This window comes from Melanaphis sacchari, unplaced genomic scaffold, assembly GCF_002803265.2.
Source record: "Melanaphis sacchari strain LSU unplaced genomic scaffold, SCAv2.0 Contig11_pilon_pilon, whole genome shotgun sequence".
NCBI lineage: Eukaryota > Metazoa > Arthropoda > Insecta > Hemiptera > Aphididae > Melanaphis > Melanaphis sacchari.
The window spans coordinates 259,788-282,587 of record NW_020270469.1 but is presented as its reverse complement, the minus strand read 5'-3'; the positions used below and the strand labels follow the sequence as shown (position 1 = coordinate 282,587).

The 22,800-nt window shown below is 26.5% G+C and overlaps 3 protein-coding genes across 5 annotated transcripts; 1 reads left to right on the top strand and 2 right to left on the bottom strand.

The window, feature by feature from the left end:
• Window positions 1-4,186: 4,186 nt before the first annotated feature.
• LOC112604128 (disks large homolog 5) lies at window positions 4,187-14,760 on the bottom strand. 2 transcript variants are annotated; one of them, XM_025353024.1, is made up of 20 exons: window positions 14,519-14,760; window positions 14,322-14,454; window positions 14,086-14,254; window positions 10,843-11,951; window positions 10,646-10,778; window positions 10,451-10,581; window positions 9,671-9,947; window positions 9,195-9,595; window positions 8,074-8,283; window positions 7,735-7,999; window positions 7,485-7,654; window positions 6,625-6,822; window positions 6,249-6,553; window positions 5,871-6,183; window positions 5,681-5,805; window positions 5,366-5,600; window positions 5,068-5,294; window positions 4,770-5,002; window positions 4,479-4,698; window positions 4,187-4,408 (listed from the first exon to the last, which is right to left on the bottom strand). In XM_025353024.1, the coding sequence occupies exons 1-20, from the start codon at window positions 14,556-14,558 to the stop codon at window positions 4,299-4,301; spliced, it is 5,004 nt and encodes a 1,667-aa protein (XP_025208809.1). In that variant the 5' UTR covers window positions 14,559-14,760; the 3' UTR covers window positions 4,187-4,298. The 2 variants fall into 2 exon arrangements, with proteins under 2 accessions (XP_025208809.1, XP_025208808.1); XM_025353023.1 differs by having other exon boundaries at window positions 8,074-8,286; window positions 14,519-14,759.
• Window positions 14,761-15,418: 658 nt separating this feature from the next.
• Window positions 15,419-19,920, top strand: LOC112604197 (probable tRNA N6-adenosine threonylcarbamoyltransferase). Its single transcript, XM_025353126.1, has 7 exons — window positions 15,419-15,719; window positions 15,790-16,011; window positions 16,306-16,525; window positions 16,590-16,768; window positions 17,956-18,088; window positions 19,576-19,674; window positions 19,765-19,920. Exons 1-7 carry the CDS (start codon window positions 15,605-15,607, stop codon window positions 19,802-19,804), a joined length of 1,008 nt encoding a protein of 335 aa, XP_025208911.1. The 5' UTR covers window positions 15,419-15,604; the 3' UTR covers window positions 19,805-19,920.
• LOC112604196 (threonylcarbamoyladenosine tRNA methylthiotransferase) lies at window positions 19,718-22,800 on the bottom strand. 2 transcript variants are annotated; one of them, XM_025353124.1, is made up of 9 exons: window positions 22,700-22,800; window positions 21,760-22,100; window positions 21,472-21,702; window positions 21,227-21,415; window positions 20,958-21,160; window positions 20,755-20,900; window positions 20,512-20,692; window positions 20,308-20,454; window positions 19,718-20,059 (listed from the first exon to the last, which is right to left on the bottom strand). In XM_025353124.1, exons 2-9 carry the CDS (start codon window positions 22,013-22,015, stop codon window positions 19,850-19,852), a joined length of 1,563 nt encoding a protein of 520 aa, XP_025208909.1. In that variant the 5' UTR covers window positions 22,016-22,100; window positions 22,700-22,800; the 3' UTR covers window positions 19,718-19,849. The 2 variants fall into 2 exon arrangements, with proteins under 2 accessions (XP_025208909.1, XP_025208910.1); XM_025353125.1 differs by having other exon boundaries at window positions 22,681-22,798.

Below are 22,800 nucleotides of genomic sequence, written 5' to 3'. Positions count from 1 at the left end.
GTGTTTTACTTTTGTTCAATAACATTTTTCATATAATTTTGAATATTATATAATTCTTTTTCCTTTATAAATAAAATCTAATCTAACCGTTTCATAATAGCAATACAATTATAAGTATTATATCATAATATGTAATTTTTTTTTTTTAATGTGGCCCTTGATGAACAATTGAAAAAAAAATAGCCCGTTTGGTTAAAAAGGTTGCCGACCCCTGCTTTACAGATAAGATAAATTAACAATAAAATATTATCTCGATTACCTACTCGAGTGCACGTACTAAAATACTCGGTTATACATATTGAAAAACCAAGTCCAATTTTTAAATAGTGAATAGAATAATTATTAGAATATATGTATATGTATTATATATATAATATATATATATATATATAAGGGACACGTATAAATATTGGAGATAAAAAGCTAAACGAGCTCGATTGTGCTATAATTGGTTGGACGCAATCGTGTTGCGTTTTTTTGAATGGAAAAATGTAAGCCTGGCGTAATCGTGTTGTACCCGTAAAAAGGTAATGGGTACGTATTGGGTGTCCCGGTTACAAACTCTTTTACTTACCTACCTATCTGTTCGGGCTGGGAGTGAGTATACGTATAGCAGTACACCGCCCGCGGACTCCGATTAATTCTACTCGCCGATAGGTAAACAAAAATTACAAGCAAATAATAATGATATAGTGATATAGTATGTGCGTGTAGTCAGCTATTCTTACCGCAGATTTTATTGCACTGGCCGTAGCCATTTTTCTCCAAATGTGAAACATCGTAACGTCGTAACTTCGATTAAGCCTATTATTAAGATACGCAAATACGAACGCATATACGCGTACATATAGTCTGTAGTATGGCGTATCAGTTATCATCGATATAGGTAGATGGTGATTATTGATTGCACACAGGCAGTCGAGACACACACGTACGATATCTGGGCTATTTCACCATGTTTTTAGTAGCGTATAGGTACAGCACGTCGACTCGTGACTATATCGTACCTTCCAGACTTATACAGTTATACGGTGATGCGGTTTTACAGTTATTTTGTTTTCCTTAAGTTTTGGAAAATGGAAGTATCTAATGGCTAGCGATTAAGACAAAACGATGATTGTAAAATATGGTTATAAGTTTGAGTGACGAAGTTACAAAGATGGACTTACTGACTTACTGTAAAAGTAAGTACGTGCAAGTGTTTATAGAAAATTCATAACGGTGTTGATATAGGTACTGAAATGTATAATAATTGCAATCACAATAGACCAAGCGAACAAGACATTAACCATCAAAAACTAAGTAATAATCTCAAAAGATAAGCGGTAAAAAGGCTGAGAGTGATTTGCGGCTCGACGTGTCGTTTCCGGTGTTGGAGACCGGTGAATTGCGATCTGACAATATTTTAGCTGCAGGTGAGTTGCGGCCCGAGTAATTATCATTAGGTACCAAGTTGGTTATACATGGCGATAAACGAATAACGATAAATTAAATGTTCGATACGTATGGGAAGTAACATAATATGATATCAATTTTTCTTCATCCACGATCTTATGGAAAAATCATAAATTCCACTTGTGTTTTTTAATGCCTAATAAAAAAAAAAACAGAAACACTTGTACGTTTATTCTCGATTAAACCGACCCATTTACAGCCCTCATCAAAATATTTTTGATTTTATTGACGAACTATTAGAAGTACAGTCAGCGACCCATGTAAAATTACATAACAGAAAATAAAAATAAAACTCTTGATAAAGAACAACACTTTTGAGAACAAATGACAAAATACCTATACTATTAATAAGAAAACCCATTTGTGTTTGTTAAATTCTTATCATTTAAATACCTGTTTGGCTGTTTACCAAGAACATAATATTTAAAAAAATACATTTTTTAATAATTGAACTATAGTAATAGAAATTAAATTAATTACACATATATATACATTAATACCATACAATATTATACAATTTTTACCATAATTATAAAATTGACTTCTAAGTTCTAACAACATTTTTTTTCGTTACTTAACACTTAACTTACCAATTCCCTTTTTTCCGGAACCAATACAAGATAAATAAGGTCGTTTAGATTGTTTTGAACCCAATTTACCAATTCTACACGTTAACCCCAAACCGGGATAATATAATATTATAGTAGTAGAGGACGAATAATTTGTTTATATTATGCAATGATTACATACCTCGGCTAAACAGCTAGTACCTACTATTATTTAAAATTTAAAATAATTTCACTCTATTATTGAAGATTACTGCACAAAATAGAAAGTGGAACTGCAGAACATAAATTTGTTATGCTATACTTTCATAAGAACAAATACTAAAATAAGGATGTGTCCTCATAAAGAAGAATATCTACTAATTACCAAGGTTAGGTTAGGTACCCTATTTATTTGGTTATATAACAGGTATTTGCCTCATTACTACTAGATTTACATTTTTATTATCAGATTAGTTTTATAATAGATAAATATTTTAATCTTCAACTTTTAAAATGGTTTATGGTAGCAAATCGGATTTAATGTTTTGTGAGGAAATGAGTTACTCTGAAAAGTTAAAAATTTCGAATGTTTTTTTTTTTTAATAACCGATAAAACTCAAAAAGTCACTCTATTATTATCATGTAATTTAACTGCAAATAGAATATAAATATTAAAAAGCAATATTACAAATTAAGTAGGTACTGCGATTAGTAGTTTTTGAATTAAAACAAAAATCGTCTTTTATGAATTAGAATAATTAGATATTAGATAATGTCAAAATGTTAACTTAAATCATTCATAATAATACACGTGACTCAACGCTTATTTTTTTTTTTAATTCAATTTAAAAACGAATGTAGAATTTTGTGTTACACTTTCAAATATCAGCAAATATTTAAATTAAAATATTTTTAATTTTTAATTACAAAATAATTTATTTCTTAGTTAATAATAAAATTTCTTGATTTTGACTAGTTATTAAATTCTATAAATTTGAACATTAAATGCTTATTTAAAAAAATAAAATAGACTATACTTTTGAATCAAAAGTTTTGATGTAGTATTTTTGAGGTAATGAACATTCATCGAACATTATATATATATAGTTATAGAATTTCAATATTTTTCATTCAATGACAAAAATTTCATAGTATCTAAATCGAAAAAAAAACTCAAATCAAAAATTTTAAATGCCCATAAATATAATGAAAAGAGAAACAACTTCTATGAACTTTTGGCTTTAATCTATTCTTAGCTAAGTTTATAGATTACAGTATTTACTATCTGTCTACTTAGCACAAACAATAATTAATTAATTTTCAATAATACTCATTCAGTTACTGTTATTCACTAATAAATACGAATAGATATAATGTACTTATCTCACATAATATTGTTTATGTAATTTAATATTCATTGACCATTGTTATTAAATGTTATTTAAAAACACAACAAGAATCACAGTTTACTTTGTATCTCAAAATTTTAAAATAAGAACTATGAAAAATAAAAATAATATTAAACAATAAAACTAATAATATTACCTATTGGAAAACAATAACCAAAGTTTAATTCGTATAATTGCATAATATCAATAACATTATTTCATAATACATGATATGATAATTATCAATAAGTAGTTTACAATAAAAACTAGTATTTTGTTCATATCCATTAAAAAAAACAGGTACAGTATTTTTTATTAATTGAATATAAAAATAAACCATTAACATATAATTCAATTTGTAGCTATAGTATAACGTCTTTGTTAATAAAATAATTGTATATAATTAAAATGTAAAGTAATTTTTCACTCGGCTGCAGCCACATGGATTATTGTTATAGTTAGAATGTATTTATCTCTGAAATATGTTTCCTGTCAAAGGCCAAAGCTGCTTTAATACATAGTCACTCCACCTCCACCTAATCATTCAGTAAATACTAAATATAGCTATAATAGGGCTATTTATGTCTTATAAAATATTATAATTAAAAATAATATTTTTTATAATATTATTGATAGTCTTTATGATATGTTACGCAGTAAAGTATTTAATATGTTATAAGCAGTAAAATTTTTAAATATAAAATTATTAAATAAATAAAAAAAAAAAAAAAATCCAACAACCAACAAGTTTAAAATACATTTTAAAATATAAAAACTCAAAGGGAGTCCCCAAATTAGTAAAAATAGCAATAATAATAATAGTAATAATAATAATAGCAATAATAATAATAATAATAATTAAACTAAATTGTTTTGGACGGAACAATGATTCATAATACACTTGTTATCAAAGTGGTGTTGGAGAAGGAACCCAAAGTGTTTTGCTTTGTTCTAAATCAACAGCAGCTTTTATTTGCGTACACATGTATGCTACATTAACTCCCGCAGGTATGACGGCTAAAATAAAACATTTCATATTTATAGTATAATTCACTATAAAATATATATACTTTTAATAAAATCATACCTGAAATATAATGTCGATATTCAGATTCAAGTTTCAATGCGTGTTCATACATTTCTTTTGCAGCTTTAGCAGAAATTTTATCATGAGATGATCGAGAATCTTTAGCTTCTTTCACTTGCTTAGTAGACTTAAACTTAATTAATAAAACAATAGGATATATATGATGACGATGAAGTCTCTCAACACTGGTAAGACCAATATCAATTATACAATGACAATTCTATAAAATAAGTATCATAAAGTTAGTAAATATTGGTATTGATATGTTTAAGAAATTTTAAAAACAATTACTTTGCTACAGGCTTCTTTAAGTCCTGAGACAGAAACACATTCATAAACAGACCCTTTTTTCCGATAATCTATGTACAAACTATCAGCAACTCCCTTTTCCATAGAAGCTTGAGAACAATGTTTTACTTCTGGTATATACCGCATAAATAAATCAGGAAAATCTACTATTAATTTATCAGTTACGCAATCTGCCAGAGGTCCAACAACCATTACAGGACGAATGCTAGGTTCAGCTAGAATAAGTATAATAGATAATATGTAATATACTGTTTTTTTTTATTCATAAAATTACACTTACAATTTAACCTGATAACTCTTTGATAAGAAGCAATAACCATGGAATCATCATGTAAAGTACCAGAGTCACTACTATACCATCCTAAGTTTATATTTGAAAAACTAGCTAATTCTTTGGAACTGCTACGTTGATGCTTTTTTCGTCTAAAGAAACTACGTCTTGTAGCACGTCGTGCATCACCTTCTAATTCACCCCCACTACGTCTAATTACAAGTTCTTCTTCAACTCTAATCATACAAAAATTTAACTCAATAATAATATTGCAGTGTAGAATATTTTCATATTTAAATGTAATTACTTGTATTTGCTAGGTATAATTCCAACTTGTTGCTTATAACCATTGTGATCAACTAACCACGCTCGCCAATTGCCCGGAACACCATTATACATTGTGTTATCTACATATAGAACATCATCTTTACGAAATTGTAGCTGTGAAGAATTACTACCAGCATCACTTAATTCAATTGTACGATCAAATAGTGCTCGTATAAAAAAGCTATCACCAGGTTTATCCTTAATTTCGTTGTATTCTATTATAATACACAAATAATTAAACACATATTTTATCTTTTAATAAATTAAATAATAATTTTAAAATGATACTACTTACTATCAATTAAGTATTGTGCAAGAACAGTGACTTTTTCAGCTGGTTTGGCTAATTCATAAGCTGCTTCTTCAGCAGTTGCTTCTCTTAAATCTGTTCCATTATATTCAAGTATACGGTCACCAGTCCTATGAAAAAAGTATAAATTTATAGTTGAAATTAATTAAAATCGGCAAATTCAAAGTAGCCTTACCGTAAACCTGCATTATAAGCCAATGAATTTACATTTACACTATGCACAAATATTCCAACAGCATTCCCACCAACTAGACTTATTCCTAAATTACTACACTTCCTTGTCTCCATGATCAAATACTGTGGCTCATATGTTCTTAAGGTTCTGCTGTCTGTATTTCGATCACTCTTTCGGCGAGTTAATGTAGTCATGCCATGAGTTATAACTGAAGTACCTGTGGATTTTCTATTAACAGTAGGAGAATTACATGGTGTTGGAGTTTCTGAACGACTGCTTGTTGAACTTTCAGCACCTTCTAATTCTTGGTATTCTAAAGACACGATTCAATTAAAATTGTATTTATATCAAATCACTAATAAACTAATTAAAACATACTATCTGGGCTATATTGTACTAGCATGGTAATTGAGTTTCCACACTGCCGTAAAACATTTGCCGCTAACTGATATGTTGCACTTCTCATGTTAATTCCACAAACTTCTAGTAACTGATCTCCAACTTGAAGACCTACTTTAGAAGCCACACTATGTTCACTAACAGTAGATACAAAAACTCCCCCACTATCAACACAAGATATTTGAATTCCAAGAGGTTCAACAGATTTCTCTATACTGATCCATCTCAACTCTCCAGTTAATGGACCACTCCCAACACCTCTTAATAGTGGTTTTTTTAAATACCTGAAATATATATTTTATTATTTTATAAGTAATAAGTATTAAAACTATTTAATATATAATTATATACTAACTTTGATGCCCAACCATATTCAGGTAAAGATTGTCGCTTGTTGGCTGGCATAGCTATTTGTCCAGGATTAAGAACTTCAACTCTAAAGGTAGGCATTGGGCTATCTCTTTCACTACTTACAGATCTATCAATACTACCAGTTGATATACCAACTGCACCACCACTACTTTTACTAGCTACGCTTGGGTTAGAAGGTATTCTAAGTAAAACAAAAATAAATTAAATCATATTTATTAATAAATAATACATATTATAAATTATTATAATATATATAATTTATATTTATATTTATATTTATATATATAAATATAATTAATCAAATGTTGCTCAGTCCTTATTTTAAAAAATTAAAAAAACAAATACTTTAAAATCATTAAAATCTCTTTGATATTGTAGTTTAATGTTGAAAAAGTAAATAAGTATAAATAGTATATGAGTTTATCAAATGTAATGCTCTACAATTTTTCGTAAAAGAATATAAAATATTATTTTAAAATTTTCATTATATTATACAAAGAATTAATAAAACTGCATGTCATTTATGTTGAACATACATCAGTAAAAGCAATTCCATAGTGTTACCTATAATAATATTATAATGAATTTACTCATTACCAAACTTAAAGGTAAAAAGTACTAACAACATAAACTGTATTTATTCATACATTTTTTTTTAAATTTCAAATTTTAAGTGAATTATGAGTAAGTAAAACTTTCAATTTATAAATACTCACAACATACCAATTTTTCTATGTTGCATATTTGTAAAACAAGGATACATGTTACATGGAAATGACGTCTTATCAATATTTTCTTAAAAATAAAAAATGTACAGCTTAAAAACAAATAATATACACATACCTAAATCTAGGAGTTTCTCTTTTTCTAGGAAATGTACCAACTTCATAACCATGATAAGATTCTGGCATGTCTTCACCACGATAGCCTATATTAGTCATTATGCGATGAGGTGATCTAGTTGTATGTCTATTATAGTGTATATCAACTGATGGGGAGTGACTATGATGAAACTGCACAAAGATAAATTATTTAAATTAATAATAGGTACATTTATGTAATATTTATTATATGTATATATATATTTTTTTACTTGGGATACTTGAGACACATGACTGTATGGAGGTTCATAACAGTACAACATTGATTCCCCACTATGAGAAGGAGATGGTTGAGAGTATCTACTGTATTGTGGAGTGAAAAAGTGATGCACATTAGTTGATGGTGGTCCATACATATGGGATGTAGGTCTTGGTGCTAGGCTATCTCCAGCATTACTTTCAGTATCACTATTTGTATATTTACCAGTTTTCTTTTTAACATAATAATCCATTACATCTTTACCAACTTTACCAGATCTATTTCAATAAGACATGCAGATAATTAAACATAAATATTAATTTAATGTATAGAACAAAATGAGATATTTTACCTAACAGAGAAATCTATAGATGAAGTATCACTTTTTGAATTATTTTGTGAAGACCAAGATGGAGGATTATTTAAAAGTACAGACAATGGCAAACGTTCTTTATTTTTACGAGGATGAAGTATTGTACCAGTTCCATGTTCAATTACAGGACCACTTCTAGCTTTTGGCCAAGTACCACCATTCTTGTCTAATTCTTTAGATTTTCTATGTCTACTGTAAAAATAAAAATCATGAAAGATATATTAATTATGTAACAATAAAACTATTACCTAACTATAAAATATAATTTATGTAATGAATTTATTCACATCTATCTAAGAGTTTTATATAATTAAAAGGTTATTATTGATTTTGGATTTACATAAAATAATTTGTATGGTATTCCTTAGTATTATATATATTCAAAGGTATAATTTGCAGTTGCAAAGTATACAAACATGGACATTAATTTCAGCTGACAAGATTACAACTCAGATTAAATTCCTGTGCATCACAATGTCCACAACATATCATATCAAATTAAGAATAATTTATTAGCAAAAATTTATTTTTCCATAATGAAAAATATTTCTTAACTAAAAATTGAATCTATTATTATTTATTTTTATACTCATGAGTTATAATTAGTACAGTTATTTTTTTTCTTGTGTCAAATAATAAGACATTTATGAAAGTTAATGTGTTTGATTCGTCATTAATGAATTGGCCTATGAATAAAACCAAAATAATTATTGGATCATTGTACCTTGTGACATTAAGTCATGATAAAAATATTAATAAATAATTGTCGTTTTCATAGACATAGATTAATTAAATATGTCTATTTTTAAATAATGTATAAGTTCATATGCAAGTGAAATAATTTTTTTTTTTTAATCAGCATACATACATGCACTTTATTGGTATACTTAATATAGCATGTTATTGATTTTATGTGTCTATTTCAAAAAACTAAAATGATGTAATTGTTTATAATTAATGATATCTTACAGCTGAAACTGGCTATTACCAAATACAAAACAATCTGTGTATATTGAGAAAAATTAAGAATGAAAAAATAATAACAGTAAATATTATGTTAAAAATAAGAAAGCTAAATTAAAATATAAACAAATAATTACCTAGAATGTTTAGCAGTAGTGGGGGGTGCAGGATGAGGTCTAAAAGCATCAATTACAGAATCTAATTCTGCAATAGCATCTTCTTGATCTCGTTCAGAGATAGAATTATTGACAGGTGAAGGATTTCTATGAGGTTTTTCTGGTACATCAAGCATCACTCTTCTTGATTGAACATATTGAGGTTTTTGATAAGGTTCTTGATACCTCGAATAACTAGATTTGTCTGTTTGTGTTGTACTATTAGTATATTTTTTATAAATATCACGATTTGGCCCAGAACCACAATTTCCAGCACAATATGTTGATTTCATAGTTGTAATAGTTAATACATCACCAGGCTCATGTAATAATAACATCGCTTCTCTTGAATTTTTTATGTTATCCACTGTTGTGTTGTTAATCTAAAAACAAAATAGAAACATGAATATTCAGATAAATCATTTTTTTTTTCATTTAAACATTAACATTTTACTTACACTTAATACTCTATCTCCAACATCTAAATTTCCATCTTTAGCAGCCAGAGATCCAGGTGTTATTTTATTAATATATATACCAGTTTCTAATGAGATTCCATGATCATAATTATTTACTTGAAGTTGAGTTGTAAATAGACTTCTAGATGGAGAAGCAGGTTTTCTTCGTCTAACAACCAGAGTAGCACTGCTTAATGATCTTATAGTTTCTAAAACTAATCGCTTACTAATTGATGTACAATCAAGGCTATTCACTCTTAATATACAATCATTAACTCTAGAAAAAAAACATACATATATTTTAATATTATCAAATAATAAAAATTAAAAAATTAAATGTTTTAAGTTATCATTTAAATTTATAAAATAATTAAATAAAACTATTCAGACAAAGCCACTAAATTATTTAATTTCTCTCCCAGACTCACACAAAACATAGCCAATTACATATATCAAAACTAATATTGTATTGTGATCAATAAAATATTAATAAAAGTGAATTAATTATGAAAACTTTTAGGTATAAAAATATTATAGTAACATTTTAAATAGCAAATGGGTCAAAGAAAACAAATAGTGCACAGATTAAAACTCATTAAAACTAATGAATTACTTTTTTTAAATACAAAAAATTATATAGATTGGATATTGCATTGTTGAGATAAATATGTACTTAAAAAAAAAATTAATTGACTCTTATATACATAAATAAATATATATTATACAGACTATATAATTATAGTATGCTCAAATAGATTCTTAAAATATAATATATTTAACCTCAATTTCCTTGCTGCTACGCTTCCTTTATTGATAGATGATATATAAATTGCATTATCGTTGGGATACAAAGGATCATCTCTTCCACCAAGCAAATCAATTCCTAAATCTTCATTTGTTCCTAAAACACCCTAAAAAAATATACATTTACATTAAATCATATGTAAATTGTTTAATATTTTAAATAATACTTACTAAGTCAATATTTAATATTTCAGTATCCCAATCTTGAAGATCTGTATCTATTGCAGAATCTTGACTATAACGACCAGTAGCTTGTAATTGTAGTAAACGAGCCTCTTTTTCCAATTGAGCTTCCATTTTTTCTCTATAAAGTAAGAAAATATATATACATTTGGAAAAAATTATATTTTAAACTATTATTATCATACTTAAAATCATTAAGTTCTTTGGCTGTATCACTTTTTTGTTTCATTATATCATCACAGTCTCTCATAGCACGCGCCAACTTGCTCACAGCATCATCACGCTGTTTCCTTAAACTATCACAGAGAGTTCGTATACTTTCACGTTCTAATACAATTTTATCTCGTTCACTAAAAGCCCAATCACGACGTCTTTTAGATACTTCTGCTTCCTCTAAAGACTCTTCCAATTCATTACGATATTTATCTGCTAATTTTCGTAAACGCTCAATTTCTTGATTAGCTTGATCTATATTATCCATTCTTTCTTTTTGACAAGAATTGAATAAATCTAAAGAAGCCACTTGTTCTCGTGAATCATTTCGATTTTCTCTTTCTCTACTAAAGCCATAATCTAAATGACTCTTAAATTCTCTCTGAGATTCATTTTTGGCTGTTATCTCTCCAAATCTTTCTTGATAGTCATTGCATTCTTTAAGTGCCTTATCACGATCATGTAATGCTGATGATATTTCACGTTTTAATGATTCAATGTGCAATTGTAGAGTTTTTTTTTCATCTCTACAAGATTTTATTTCATTTTCCAATGATTTATTTTTATTATATGCTTGAGATAAATCTTCAGAAAGCTTTTCGAGTTCATTATGAACACTATCTCGCTCACTCATAATGAGACTATATTCTTTAACAGCAGCATCATGAGCTTTATTTAAGTCTTTAAGTTCCTTACTACTTTTTACACTATAAGCAACAGCAGCTTTCATTTCTTGGACTGCTTCTTCATGTTGTTGTTGAACTTTTTGTATAGCTTCTTGAAGATCATTACGTTCTCGAAGTGTTAAATCCCATTGGCGTATAGCAGCTGTACACTGTTGTTTTAAACCATCTCTTTCTCGGAAAGCTATATCTCGTTCTTTAAATAATTCATTACATTGTTTTTTTAGTTGATTAATTTCATCTTTCATCATATCCATTTTATCAACAGCTGCTGAATGTGTAGTGCGTAAGTCTTCATATCCTTTCCTCAAAGCTTCATAATCTTCTAATCTTGAATCATATGGCATGAAGTGATCATTAAGTGAATCGCCACTTGTTGTATCATCTTCAGGAATATCCTAAAAAAATATTTTTATAATGTCAAAATAAAATTATAAAGCTCTATACTTAATAATTTATTACTCTACATATGCTTTAATATAATACTGACAAAATTAATACCAGAAATGCAAATAAATAAATTTTGTTAGTATTTAAAAAAAATCTTAAATGTATGCAATGTGTCAATTTATTTAGGACCTGAACGTGTGATCAACTATTGAAATATATTTTATCAATTTGATAAATTTCTCATAGAAGCTATTTTAGTTCATAACAATGTATATATATATATTATAATGTAAAAAAACTATCCCGCCTAAATAAATTATTAGTTAATAAAATAAAATATTAAGAATATAATTAAAAATTAATTCAAACTTAAATACAAGAAGAACATTTTTTATCTATATCACTTCATCTGAGAATAAATCCTAACTTTTAATTGCTCTTATTTGTTGCCAACATATGGTTGAGATTTCTATTTTTTTTTTTTTGCAACTTCAATCAGTTCTGATACTGCTAAAAATGTCATGAAGTTAAAATTGAGATTAATTCTGTAAAAATGTGTGCCCACAATCAACTAAATTATTAAGAAAACATAAACAATTTAAATACTATGTCTTACATCATGAAGTAAAAATAAACTATGATGTAAATAAAGCTTATCAAAATGAATTCAGAGTTTAAAAACAGGATATAGATTAAAAAATATCTTTAAATTCAACTGGGTATTAAAAGTAATATTATAACTTACCTTTAACACATACCAAAATAGCAAAATATAGTAAACACTTTTAAGAGTTATGTAATTATATTGTGTTTGAATTTATCATAAATCCTATCATATATTAAAATTTTTTTACAGGACAAACAAATATGCTTCTATTGTTATATTAGTTTTTAATTATTTCTTTCTTTCCTTAAGGTATTAAACATAAATGTTTGAAAAATAATTTAAACTTTTTCACATTTAATATTTTATTAAAAAAATATTTTTTATTCAAAACCATAATAATCTCAATAAGTTTCAAAAAAATTTATTTTTTAGTTATTTTGACTTTATATTTTGCATTGAATTTGATGGAACAATTATATTTAATCATTGTACTTATTTTTCATGTCTTAACAAGTACAAAAATTGTAATATTATCAATCAGATAATACATAAATAATACAATATCTTGATTCTGATCCAATACATAACATATTTTTAAAAAGCTATAAATTTGTTATTTTCCCTGATGTATGAAAAATTTGTTTTAAACGAGCTATTTCTAAAACTTCCTCTGATTTATTCAATATTTCTACTTTTTTTTATACCTAAAAACTGAGAAACCTAAATACTCAGAATCACATTCTTACTCTGTATTTCATCTATTCTGAATTTCAAAACACTGGAATATCATCAATTATGATTAAACTTATTCTATCTGCTTAACATTTTTGTCAGAAACATAAAAAATTCCATATTCTTGATTTTTTTTATCCTTATATACATGATATAATAAATTAAGTTTAAAAAAAATGGTTTGGGGATTGAATAACAATATACTTGAGAATCAATGACGTTGTTTAAATTGCAAAGTATTAGGCTATGAAAGTAAAATTTAAAATGTAAGTATAAAGATGGTATAATGATGGTCCAAATCTGATAGTTCATACTTTTCATAAATTAAATAACCTAGTTTAAAAGATTTGGAACATTTTATTGAGATTACCTATTACCAGAATTTTAAAAAAATGAGCATAACCCTAAAACTATTTTATTAAAACAACAATAATGAGATAATTAATTTTATCTTAAAGTTATATCCTAATCAATAAATTAATGATTAAAAAGATAAAAAGTTAATTAATCAAAAATAAATGTGTATTTCCTAATTTACCATGAATATAATAAATATTACAAACATAATATATGCATGTTAAGAATTAAATTAAAAAATACTAAATATTTAGGACTAAGATTTATAATTTTATACTAAATGAGCAATTTGTACTTAAGGCAGTAAAATTTAAATAGATACTGATATAATACCACTAGAATTAAATATAAATTACAAAGAAATTTAAAATTAGTTAGAATATTAATCCCTTGCAAAATCAATTATGTTGCTCTTTCAAATATTTAATAAGCAGTAAAATATATACCTGTTCAGATCTATTCAAAATTTGTTTTTCAGCAGCTAGTTTAGCACGTAATGAAGATGATTCTTGAGCTGCCTGTTCGATTTGGTTAATCATAACTTGATTTTGACCACGATAATACTCTAATTCTTTTCTTGTTTGATCATATCTTCTTACTGTTTCACCATGTTGTCTACATAAATAAAACAGAATATGTGATTTAAATTTTTTTCAGATTTTATAATAGAATAATTATATACCTTCTTAACATCATCAATTCGTGCATCGCTTTATCACATTGTTGCTTTAATCCATCGTAATCACGTTCACGGTTACTATTAGCATCTCGATTTCGATCATTACTTCGATCAGAGTAACTTCGAGTAAGCATATCTATCATAGGATAAAAACATAAAATAAAAATAACTCAAATAACTTCGTTAAGGATTTTACAAACCAGTATTCTTGGAATTTTCAATAGTGTTATTTGACGACATCTTAATATTATATTTTGTCTAAAGCACAGAATCGTTTTTAATTTTTAGTCTTAACAATTTCATGTTAATTCTGTTAAGAGTTTAAAACATTTATAACGAGATGTGCTGAATTTATCCATGATTAATAGCTTATGGACATAAGTAAATAACACAGTCAATTAATTTAAGAAAATATTTAAAGATTTGAGCAAATATATAAAATAAAAATTTTAAAAAAATTTTAATTTGGAGAAACAAAAACTCAAGCTGAAGAGAAAATATAAAATATTTACCAATTATTCAAGTAACGAAAAACAAATAATTATAAACTGTTTAGGTAGTAAAAAAAATTTGTATTATTATTTAATGAAAATATACAGAACAATATTGTAGATAAAAATATAAAATAAATGAAAAACATATGTTAGATTTAGGTTACAGAAGGTATAAGTATTTACGCTTTACACGTAACCGTGGTACAACGATTTTCATTCTAAGAACAAAACAATCTTTTGTTTTGTACCCATAGAGTAAGTTATGGTTGTACCGTTTCGAATCTTAACTCTTAAATCACTAGTAGACAGCGGTAGACGAGTTTAGAGAGGGAGACGTTGAGTTCATAGACACTGTTATTGTCAGCTAATTATTGTGTGTAGGTGACGTTGTTGTGTTCTATAATCACGGTTTAATATATTATCATAGAACAAATTAAATTTAATATTATCTTAAACCGTTTTCAGTAACCATTATATGATACTACGTTATCACTGTGATAATGACTGTCGCCGTCTTGTGATAATATTATAAGGCCGTGACGCATAGTAGAGTTCTATAAAGTACACATGTGTCCATGCGGGCCGGCGTTGCTTTTAGTGATAACTGATAAGTTATTTAACTCTATCAAGACTATCATAAATTCATAAGTTTATTGGAATATATTAATTTGTTACTAATTAGTAATTATTAGTCTTAATGACTTGAAATTTCATACGCTGGATTACTGTTATAGAAAACGACCAAGTGAAAAACACAGGAAATAGTGAACTTAAATAATTTATTTCAAAACAATGGTTATTAGCATAGGATTTGAAGGTAGTGCAAATAAATTAGGAATTGGAATCGTTAAAGATGGCGAGGTGCTGGCGAATTGTAGAAGAACATACATTACTCCACCCGGCGAAGGTTAATATTTTTCTTCCATTTTAATTGTTACCTATTTTTGAAAAATAAACCTTTATTGTACTGCTTTTAGGATTTTTACCCCGAGAAACAGCACAACACCACCAAAACAATATTATATCACTATTAGAAGAAACAATCAAAACATCTGGCATACAACCAGAACAGATTGATATTGTATGTTTCACAAAAGGTCCTGGAATTGCTCCTTCTTTGATTAGTGTTGCTACTGTGGCACGTACTATTGCTCAACTTTGGAACAAACCTTTAATACCTGTTAACCATTGTATTGCACGTATCCTTTTAAGACATTTACGTTCTTATCTAATATTAACAATGTTGAATCCAGATATACTTCAGGGGGGCATTTGACCCTTCCCCCCTAACAAATACCACTTTCAACAAAGTGTACCTATTTATTAAATGCACAATTGCACAATACTTGCTATGATTATCACTCCTAATGTCCAAATTGTAAAAAATGTATCATCATTCATCAATGAAAAAGAAGTGATTCCCCCTAGAGAAATTGTCTGGATTCAACACTGAATACTAACTATTGGATTTCAACCTTAATGATTTTGACTAGATATAGAAATGGGGCGCTTAATAACAGGTAGTGACAACCCTACTGTTTTGTATGTTAGTGGAGGAAACACTCAAGTCATAGCTTATTCTGAGAATTTTTATAGAATATTTGGTGAAACAATTGATATTGCTGTTGGAAATTGCTTAGACAGATTTGCAAGAGTTTTAAAATTATCCAATGATCCTAGTCCTGGTTACAATATTGAACAAATGGCTAAAAAGTAATTGAACGCATCAAATTAAAAATTATAAATTTGTTTTAAATAATGTATAAATGTTTTTTAGTGGTAAAAAATATCTTAAATTACCTTATGTCGTAAAAGGTATGGATGTATCATTCTCTGGTATATTATCTTATATAGAAGAAAAAGCACAAACATTGTTGTCATCTGGTGAATATACCCCTGAAGATTTGTGTTTTTCACTTCAAGAAACTCTTTTTGCAATGCTTATAGAAACAACAGGTAAACTCAAGTAAAATTATCTTTGGTTATTTGTTAGATTAATGATAATTTGAAAATTGTAACCCATACTGTTTTAAAATTTCATAAAGAGGATGCTAAACTTGCATGCCTTGTCTCCTTTTTACAAACTCATACATAGCAAATTTTATGTTCAAAATAATCCATTTAACTTGTATTTAATATTAGTGCAGGGATGTCCAACTTTTTGTGAAGGTTGGGCCACATCATTTGAGTAGAAGTTGTGGGCCAAATACAATCAAATTTAATGATTAAATTATAATATGGGAAAACATCAATTATAATTACAAGAAAATATAACATTTGTGCTATCAGACCCAATAAAGATAAAACTCTAATACATTAGTTGATTTGATTTTTAATATTTTTTAGTTTTATATTCTTAAAATAAATTCTTTCGTAGTAAATTTTTTTTTTAAGTAATATTAATATAATTTACACAATTGATGATTTATCAAATTAAAGTGAGCACTGCATTAATATCTACCGCGGGTTGGTCGGTTAGACACCCCTGTATTAATGTAAATCGGCCTATTATCTATTATAAAAATAAGAATATTATCCAGTAAATCTCATAATTTCTTTATATTTTAAAATGCTCATAACTTATAATAAAAATTAAAAGATTCTATAGATAATATTTTTAAAATTAAATTTAATAGTTAGTAAATTCACTATAATATTAACCATAAAATAGTTGAACAAATTATTCAGAACATAAATTTTGTTATATTATCTTTGTTAAACGGAGACAACATGTACAAGTATAGCTTTCACATTACAACTTTAATATCACAAAAATACAAAATATAATTATATATTTTAAATTTTACACTTAAAATTTGTTAATAATATATCGTGGTAACTTTGGCTCTATATTTTAACATTCTTCTAAAATTAATATAGTACAGTATTGAAATCATATACATTTTATGATTATGAAATCATAAATTGGTAAGAATTAATTATTAATCAATGTAAAATATCCAAATATCAAATAACTTAACATAAAGTTTTCCCTTAAGACAAAAAATATCTAGTAGAATAATATTCTTAAATGAATAATTAAATTTTTAATTATTTCATTATATTTGAAAAGCAAAAACAAAAATTAGTATTAATTAAATAGGGTACATTAAATTTAAAAATAAATTTTTATCATTTTTCAGAAAGAGCAATGTCTCACTGTCAGTCAAAAGAAGTACTAATAGTTGGTGGTGTTGGTTGTAATGAAAGATTACAAGAAATGATGAAAATTATGTGTGATGAAAGGGGTGCAATATTATATGCTACTGATGAAAGGTTAGAGAACAAATAATAATTAATTATTACACAGTATACAATTATTTTTTAACATTTATATCTACAAAAAAAAATGTTGCCATTTTGAATATTTCATAAGATTATTTTTCTAGATTTTTGAAAATGTTTAGATAATATAGGTACATAGTGAGTTCTTATTTTTAAATTTTCAGATTTCAAAACATAAAGTTACAAATCTAATATATTTAAAGTCATATGAATTATTAAGATCATGTGAAATAATACATGAAATAAGTAATTTTATTACTTTAATTTAAAAAGACTTGCATGTATTATTTTTACTTTATGAATGAACATAAAAAATTCACTTTCATTAATTGTAATATAATTTGGTTATCTTTAATATTAGTGAATTATTGACTTATTATCTAACTTAAAGGTAAAAACCTTGTCTGTATTTTCTTGAAAATTGAATTATTTTTTTTTAATAGGTTTTCATAATTCTATAATATAATTTAAGATTCATCCATGCTTAGTAAAACTGCCTAAATAATTATTGTTAAACATTTGAAGTAACTAGATTTATCACTTCAACCATATTAGTATTGTGGACTTTTCTGTTTTTATAATTATTTTTCTTACTTATAAAATTCTTTTAAATATAACTGTTCAAAGTAAAAATCTTTATTATATGTCCACCAATGTTCTTAACTAAAATTATGTTAATGAATAATGACTGTATAATTAGATAAAATGCACAAATTTCTAAATTTCCCAGAAGTGAATTTTGTGAGTTTAAAAAAATAAATACATGTTATAGCATATACTATAAAAGTTAAAACATGGTTTCATTAACATAAAGTTTGAATTAAAATATATTAATGAATTTAATTTTAAAACTTTTATTTTTTTTTTTATTTTTATTACTTTTTCAATATAAAATGTTTCACATTCTGTTTACTTAATTAATAACATCTTTAATATACTAATAATTAATTCATTGTATACTAATTGTATTGAAATTTTAATACATTTATAAGGTTTTTAGTGCATTTTGAAGGATTTTAATGCATTCAATTCTGAGCCTTAGTTATTACTTTACTTATAATTGAGTTATAAGTAAATAATTTATAGTTGAGAATAATGGACCAACTTTTTGTGGAGTATCCCCATCACTCTATTATTCTTTTATTATAGATTTCAAATACTTAAATTTCATAAATAATTAATTTTTCTTTAAAACTTAATTTTATGTTTCAAAGTATTAGTTATAATTATATTTTCTTCAAAATATAAAATTAAAAATGTAAGTTGTCATTCATTCATTTAAAAAAAAATGAAGATAAAACAATTTAAAAAAAATATTTTAAAAATGTTAAAATAATAAGTATTAATTATTAAAATTGATCACTTTGTATATGTATTAATTAATATCATAAATGAACATTGAATCAATACATTTTTTGCTTCATTTAAAATCTAAAATCAATATTGATATAATATTTTTAAATGTTTGTTTATAATAGATTTTGTATAGACAATGGAGTAATGATAGCTCATACTGGAACTTTAATGCATAATAGTGGATATAAGACTACATGGGAAAACACATTTTGTACACAAAGGTATTATTTAATTATTAAAATATTTAATAAATAAAATAAATAATTATTTGCTAAAATAGTCTTAATTTAATCATAAATAATTTTTCTTAGGTTTAGGACAGATGAAGTTGAAGTTACATGGAGGTCATGAAAATGTGTTAAAGCTTTTTTTATATACACTACATTATATTTTGTGTTACACTAATAACCAAAGTATTCTTGCTAAAATGCAAACCAATAAAGCAAAAAATGGCCAAATTGAGTACATATCGTTGATTTTTTTAAGATTATTTTTAATAATTCTTGGTTTATCCACCATTTCAGCTATTAGACAATGTTTTTTTGCAGACTTCACAATTACTTTAATACACTTGCCCATTAACTCTGGTTCTTTTCTCACTAAAACCTGAAAAAAATTTACAATTTAAAGTTTATGTATAATTCGTATTAGTATTTATTATAGTTAAAGGAGCACACTAAACAATTATCTATCAATTGATACTGATTATTTATTTTATATATAGTAGTTAAAAATAGGATAGATTCTGATAAAAATCCCTTATTTTCTTGTAATTATTCAATAAAATATGGAGACTAGTGAGTTAAAAAATATTCTTGATTTAGGATTTTAAATGATTAATTTTTGTAACTAACCTGTTCATAATATTTATTATGTCCAATTAACTCAATACCATTTTTAGCTTCTTCGGTTATTAAAATCTCCTGTACTTCTCCAATTCTATGGTCATAAGTGGTATACGAATGAAATAATTCAGTTAGGCGTTTAGTTCGAAGTTTAACCTTTAAATACAATTTGGTTGTAATTTTATAAAAATACAAGTTATATTTATTAATTACCATGTCTGTGGGAATTTTAGGCATTCTTGCAGCTGGTGTACCTTTACGTGGGTAAAATTGATTAATAAATAAACTAGGAAATTTATATTTTTCACAAACACTCATTGTTTGAGAAAAATCTTCTTCTGTTTCAGTTGGGAAACCACAAATAATATCTGTCGCAATAGAAACACCGGGTACTCTAGTAAAAAAAGCATAAGTATTAATAATACAATTTAAATAGTTTAAATAATTTTAATTTACCTTTGTCGCAAAAAAGTAACAACAGTTTCGAATTCTTCGATAGAGTATTCACGCTTCATGTCTGCAAGTACTTGATTACTTCCAGATTGTACAGGTACATGCAAAAATGCATATACTCTAGGGTGAGATAAAATCTTAGCTATTTCCTATTTAAAAAAATAATTAAAACCTATTCCCTAACATCAAGTATGATTTTACTAAACCTCTAGATGATTGAGTATGTATGGTGGATTAGTCATACCAATACGCATCATACAACCTTCAGGTATAATAGCAACTAAACGCCAAAGAAGTTCTGGTAAATTTGTTTTTATATCTAATCCATATGCACCAGTATCTTCACTTGTTAACCATAATTCAACAGCACCTTCATTAAATGATTCTATGGCTCTTTGTACAATTTCATCTAGATTGTAAAAATTGTAATAAGAACTTATAACTGTCAGTGGATATCACTACGTTACTAAGTTACCTGGAGGATAACTACCAAGGTTTCCCCTTGCATGTTTTGTTTTACAGTAGGTACACTGATTCAAACATCCAGTGCTAATAGCAATGATTTCAATTAATTTATTTTTGCGCATCTTTGGTAATTGTAATCTGGCACCGCCATCTTTTTTTCCATTTATCTTCTTTTGACCCAACAAACGAATAGTATGTCCTATTAAAAGTAAGTAAAAATATTGTCTCATGCAAAAGAAATTTTATTTAACAAACCTTTTAATGTTTCTTCTACTACTTCTACTACTCTGTCTATTTGCTGAACGCCAATAACACTTAGATTCTGAATAAATGGAGACTTTTGATCACCCTGAGGTACACAACCAGCCACTACCACAAATTTCCCAGATTTTTTCCCAGCAGAAATTTCATTTCTAAAATGATCTTCAGCTGGATTTTTTACAGTACAGCTATTTAGTATCCAAAGATCAGCAACAGATTTGTCCTCTTAAAATAAATATTTTTGTTTACCAAAAAATAATTATTAAAGATTTTTACTCTTACCAGTTATTTTATATCCATAATTTGATAGTAACCCTGCCATATATTCTCCATCTGAGCTGTTGTGTGAACATCCCCAAGTCTTAATAAATATTGTTTGGGTGCCAGGGACTTGAGATGATAGCTGATGAATTTCCCTTGGTGATTTGTCCTTAATTTTGGGACGCAGAAACACCATGTTCCTAGGTTTAATTCTACCAATTTCAGCAACATCGTCATTGGATGATATTAAGTCTTCGATGTCACCAACATCTTCCATAATTATTTACTTTCAAAGAGCCCCAATTTAGTGATTCAGTTTATAACTTTGTATAGGTATTAGTGTTTGCACCTAATGCCTATACCTAGAGTAAACAAATCATTTTTGAACACGTTAGGTAAACTATTTGTACTAGGATTTAGGTAGTACACTAATCAACTACAACAGTATACCAAATTTTTTTTTATGATAATTCATCACACATAGAAATTGATAACGGTTAGTAAAAATTAGAATCATTATGGTCCAGAGCTTAGAAACTTATTCAAACCGTAAAACTTAACCGCGTACGGATAAGTGAAATATCGGAATGTAGATTAATCTATCTACATCACTCATACGTATGATTTAAATTAATTATTATTTCTACTTGTCCAACACTAATTATTCGTTAAATGTCATTCGTCTTGCGCTAGCCAACTAAACTTAACGACTGCATACACAATATCAATATGATTTCTCACAACCACGAAACGGTCATTTCCATTTCTAGATCGTTCACAAGATGCAACACAGTAATAATATGCAATATGCATTTTGTATCAAACACGTAATCATCAATAATATAGCACCACAAGGCACAAAGTAAATAATAACACACAATTAAATCACATTAAAGTCGTAATGGTAACTACTATTGTATAATAATATACATTCATACGTACGATTTAAATACACATATACCTTTGGTTATAATAAATCGTTCAACTGCCTAGCGAAATATTTTTTTTCTATTTCTACATCGTGCTGTCTATTAATAATCAATAATAATAATAATAGATTAC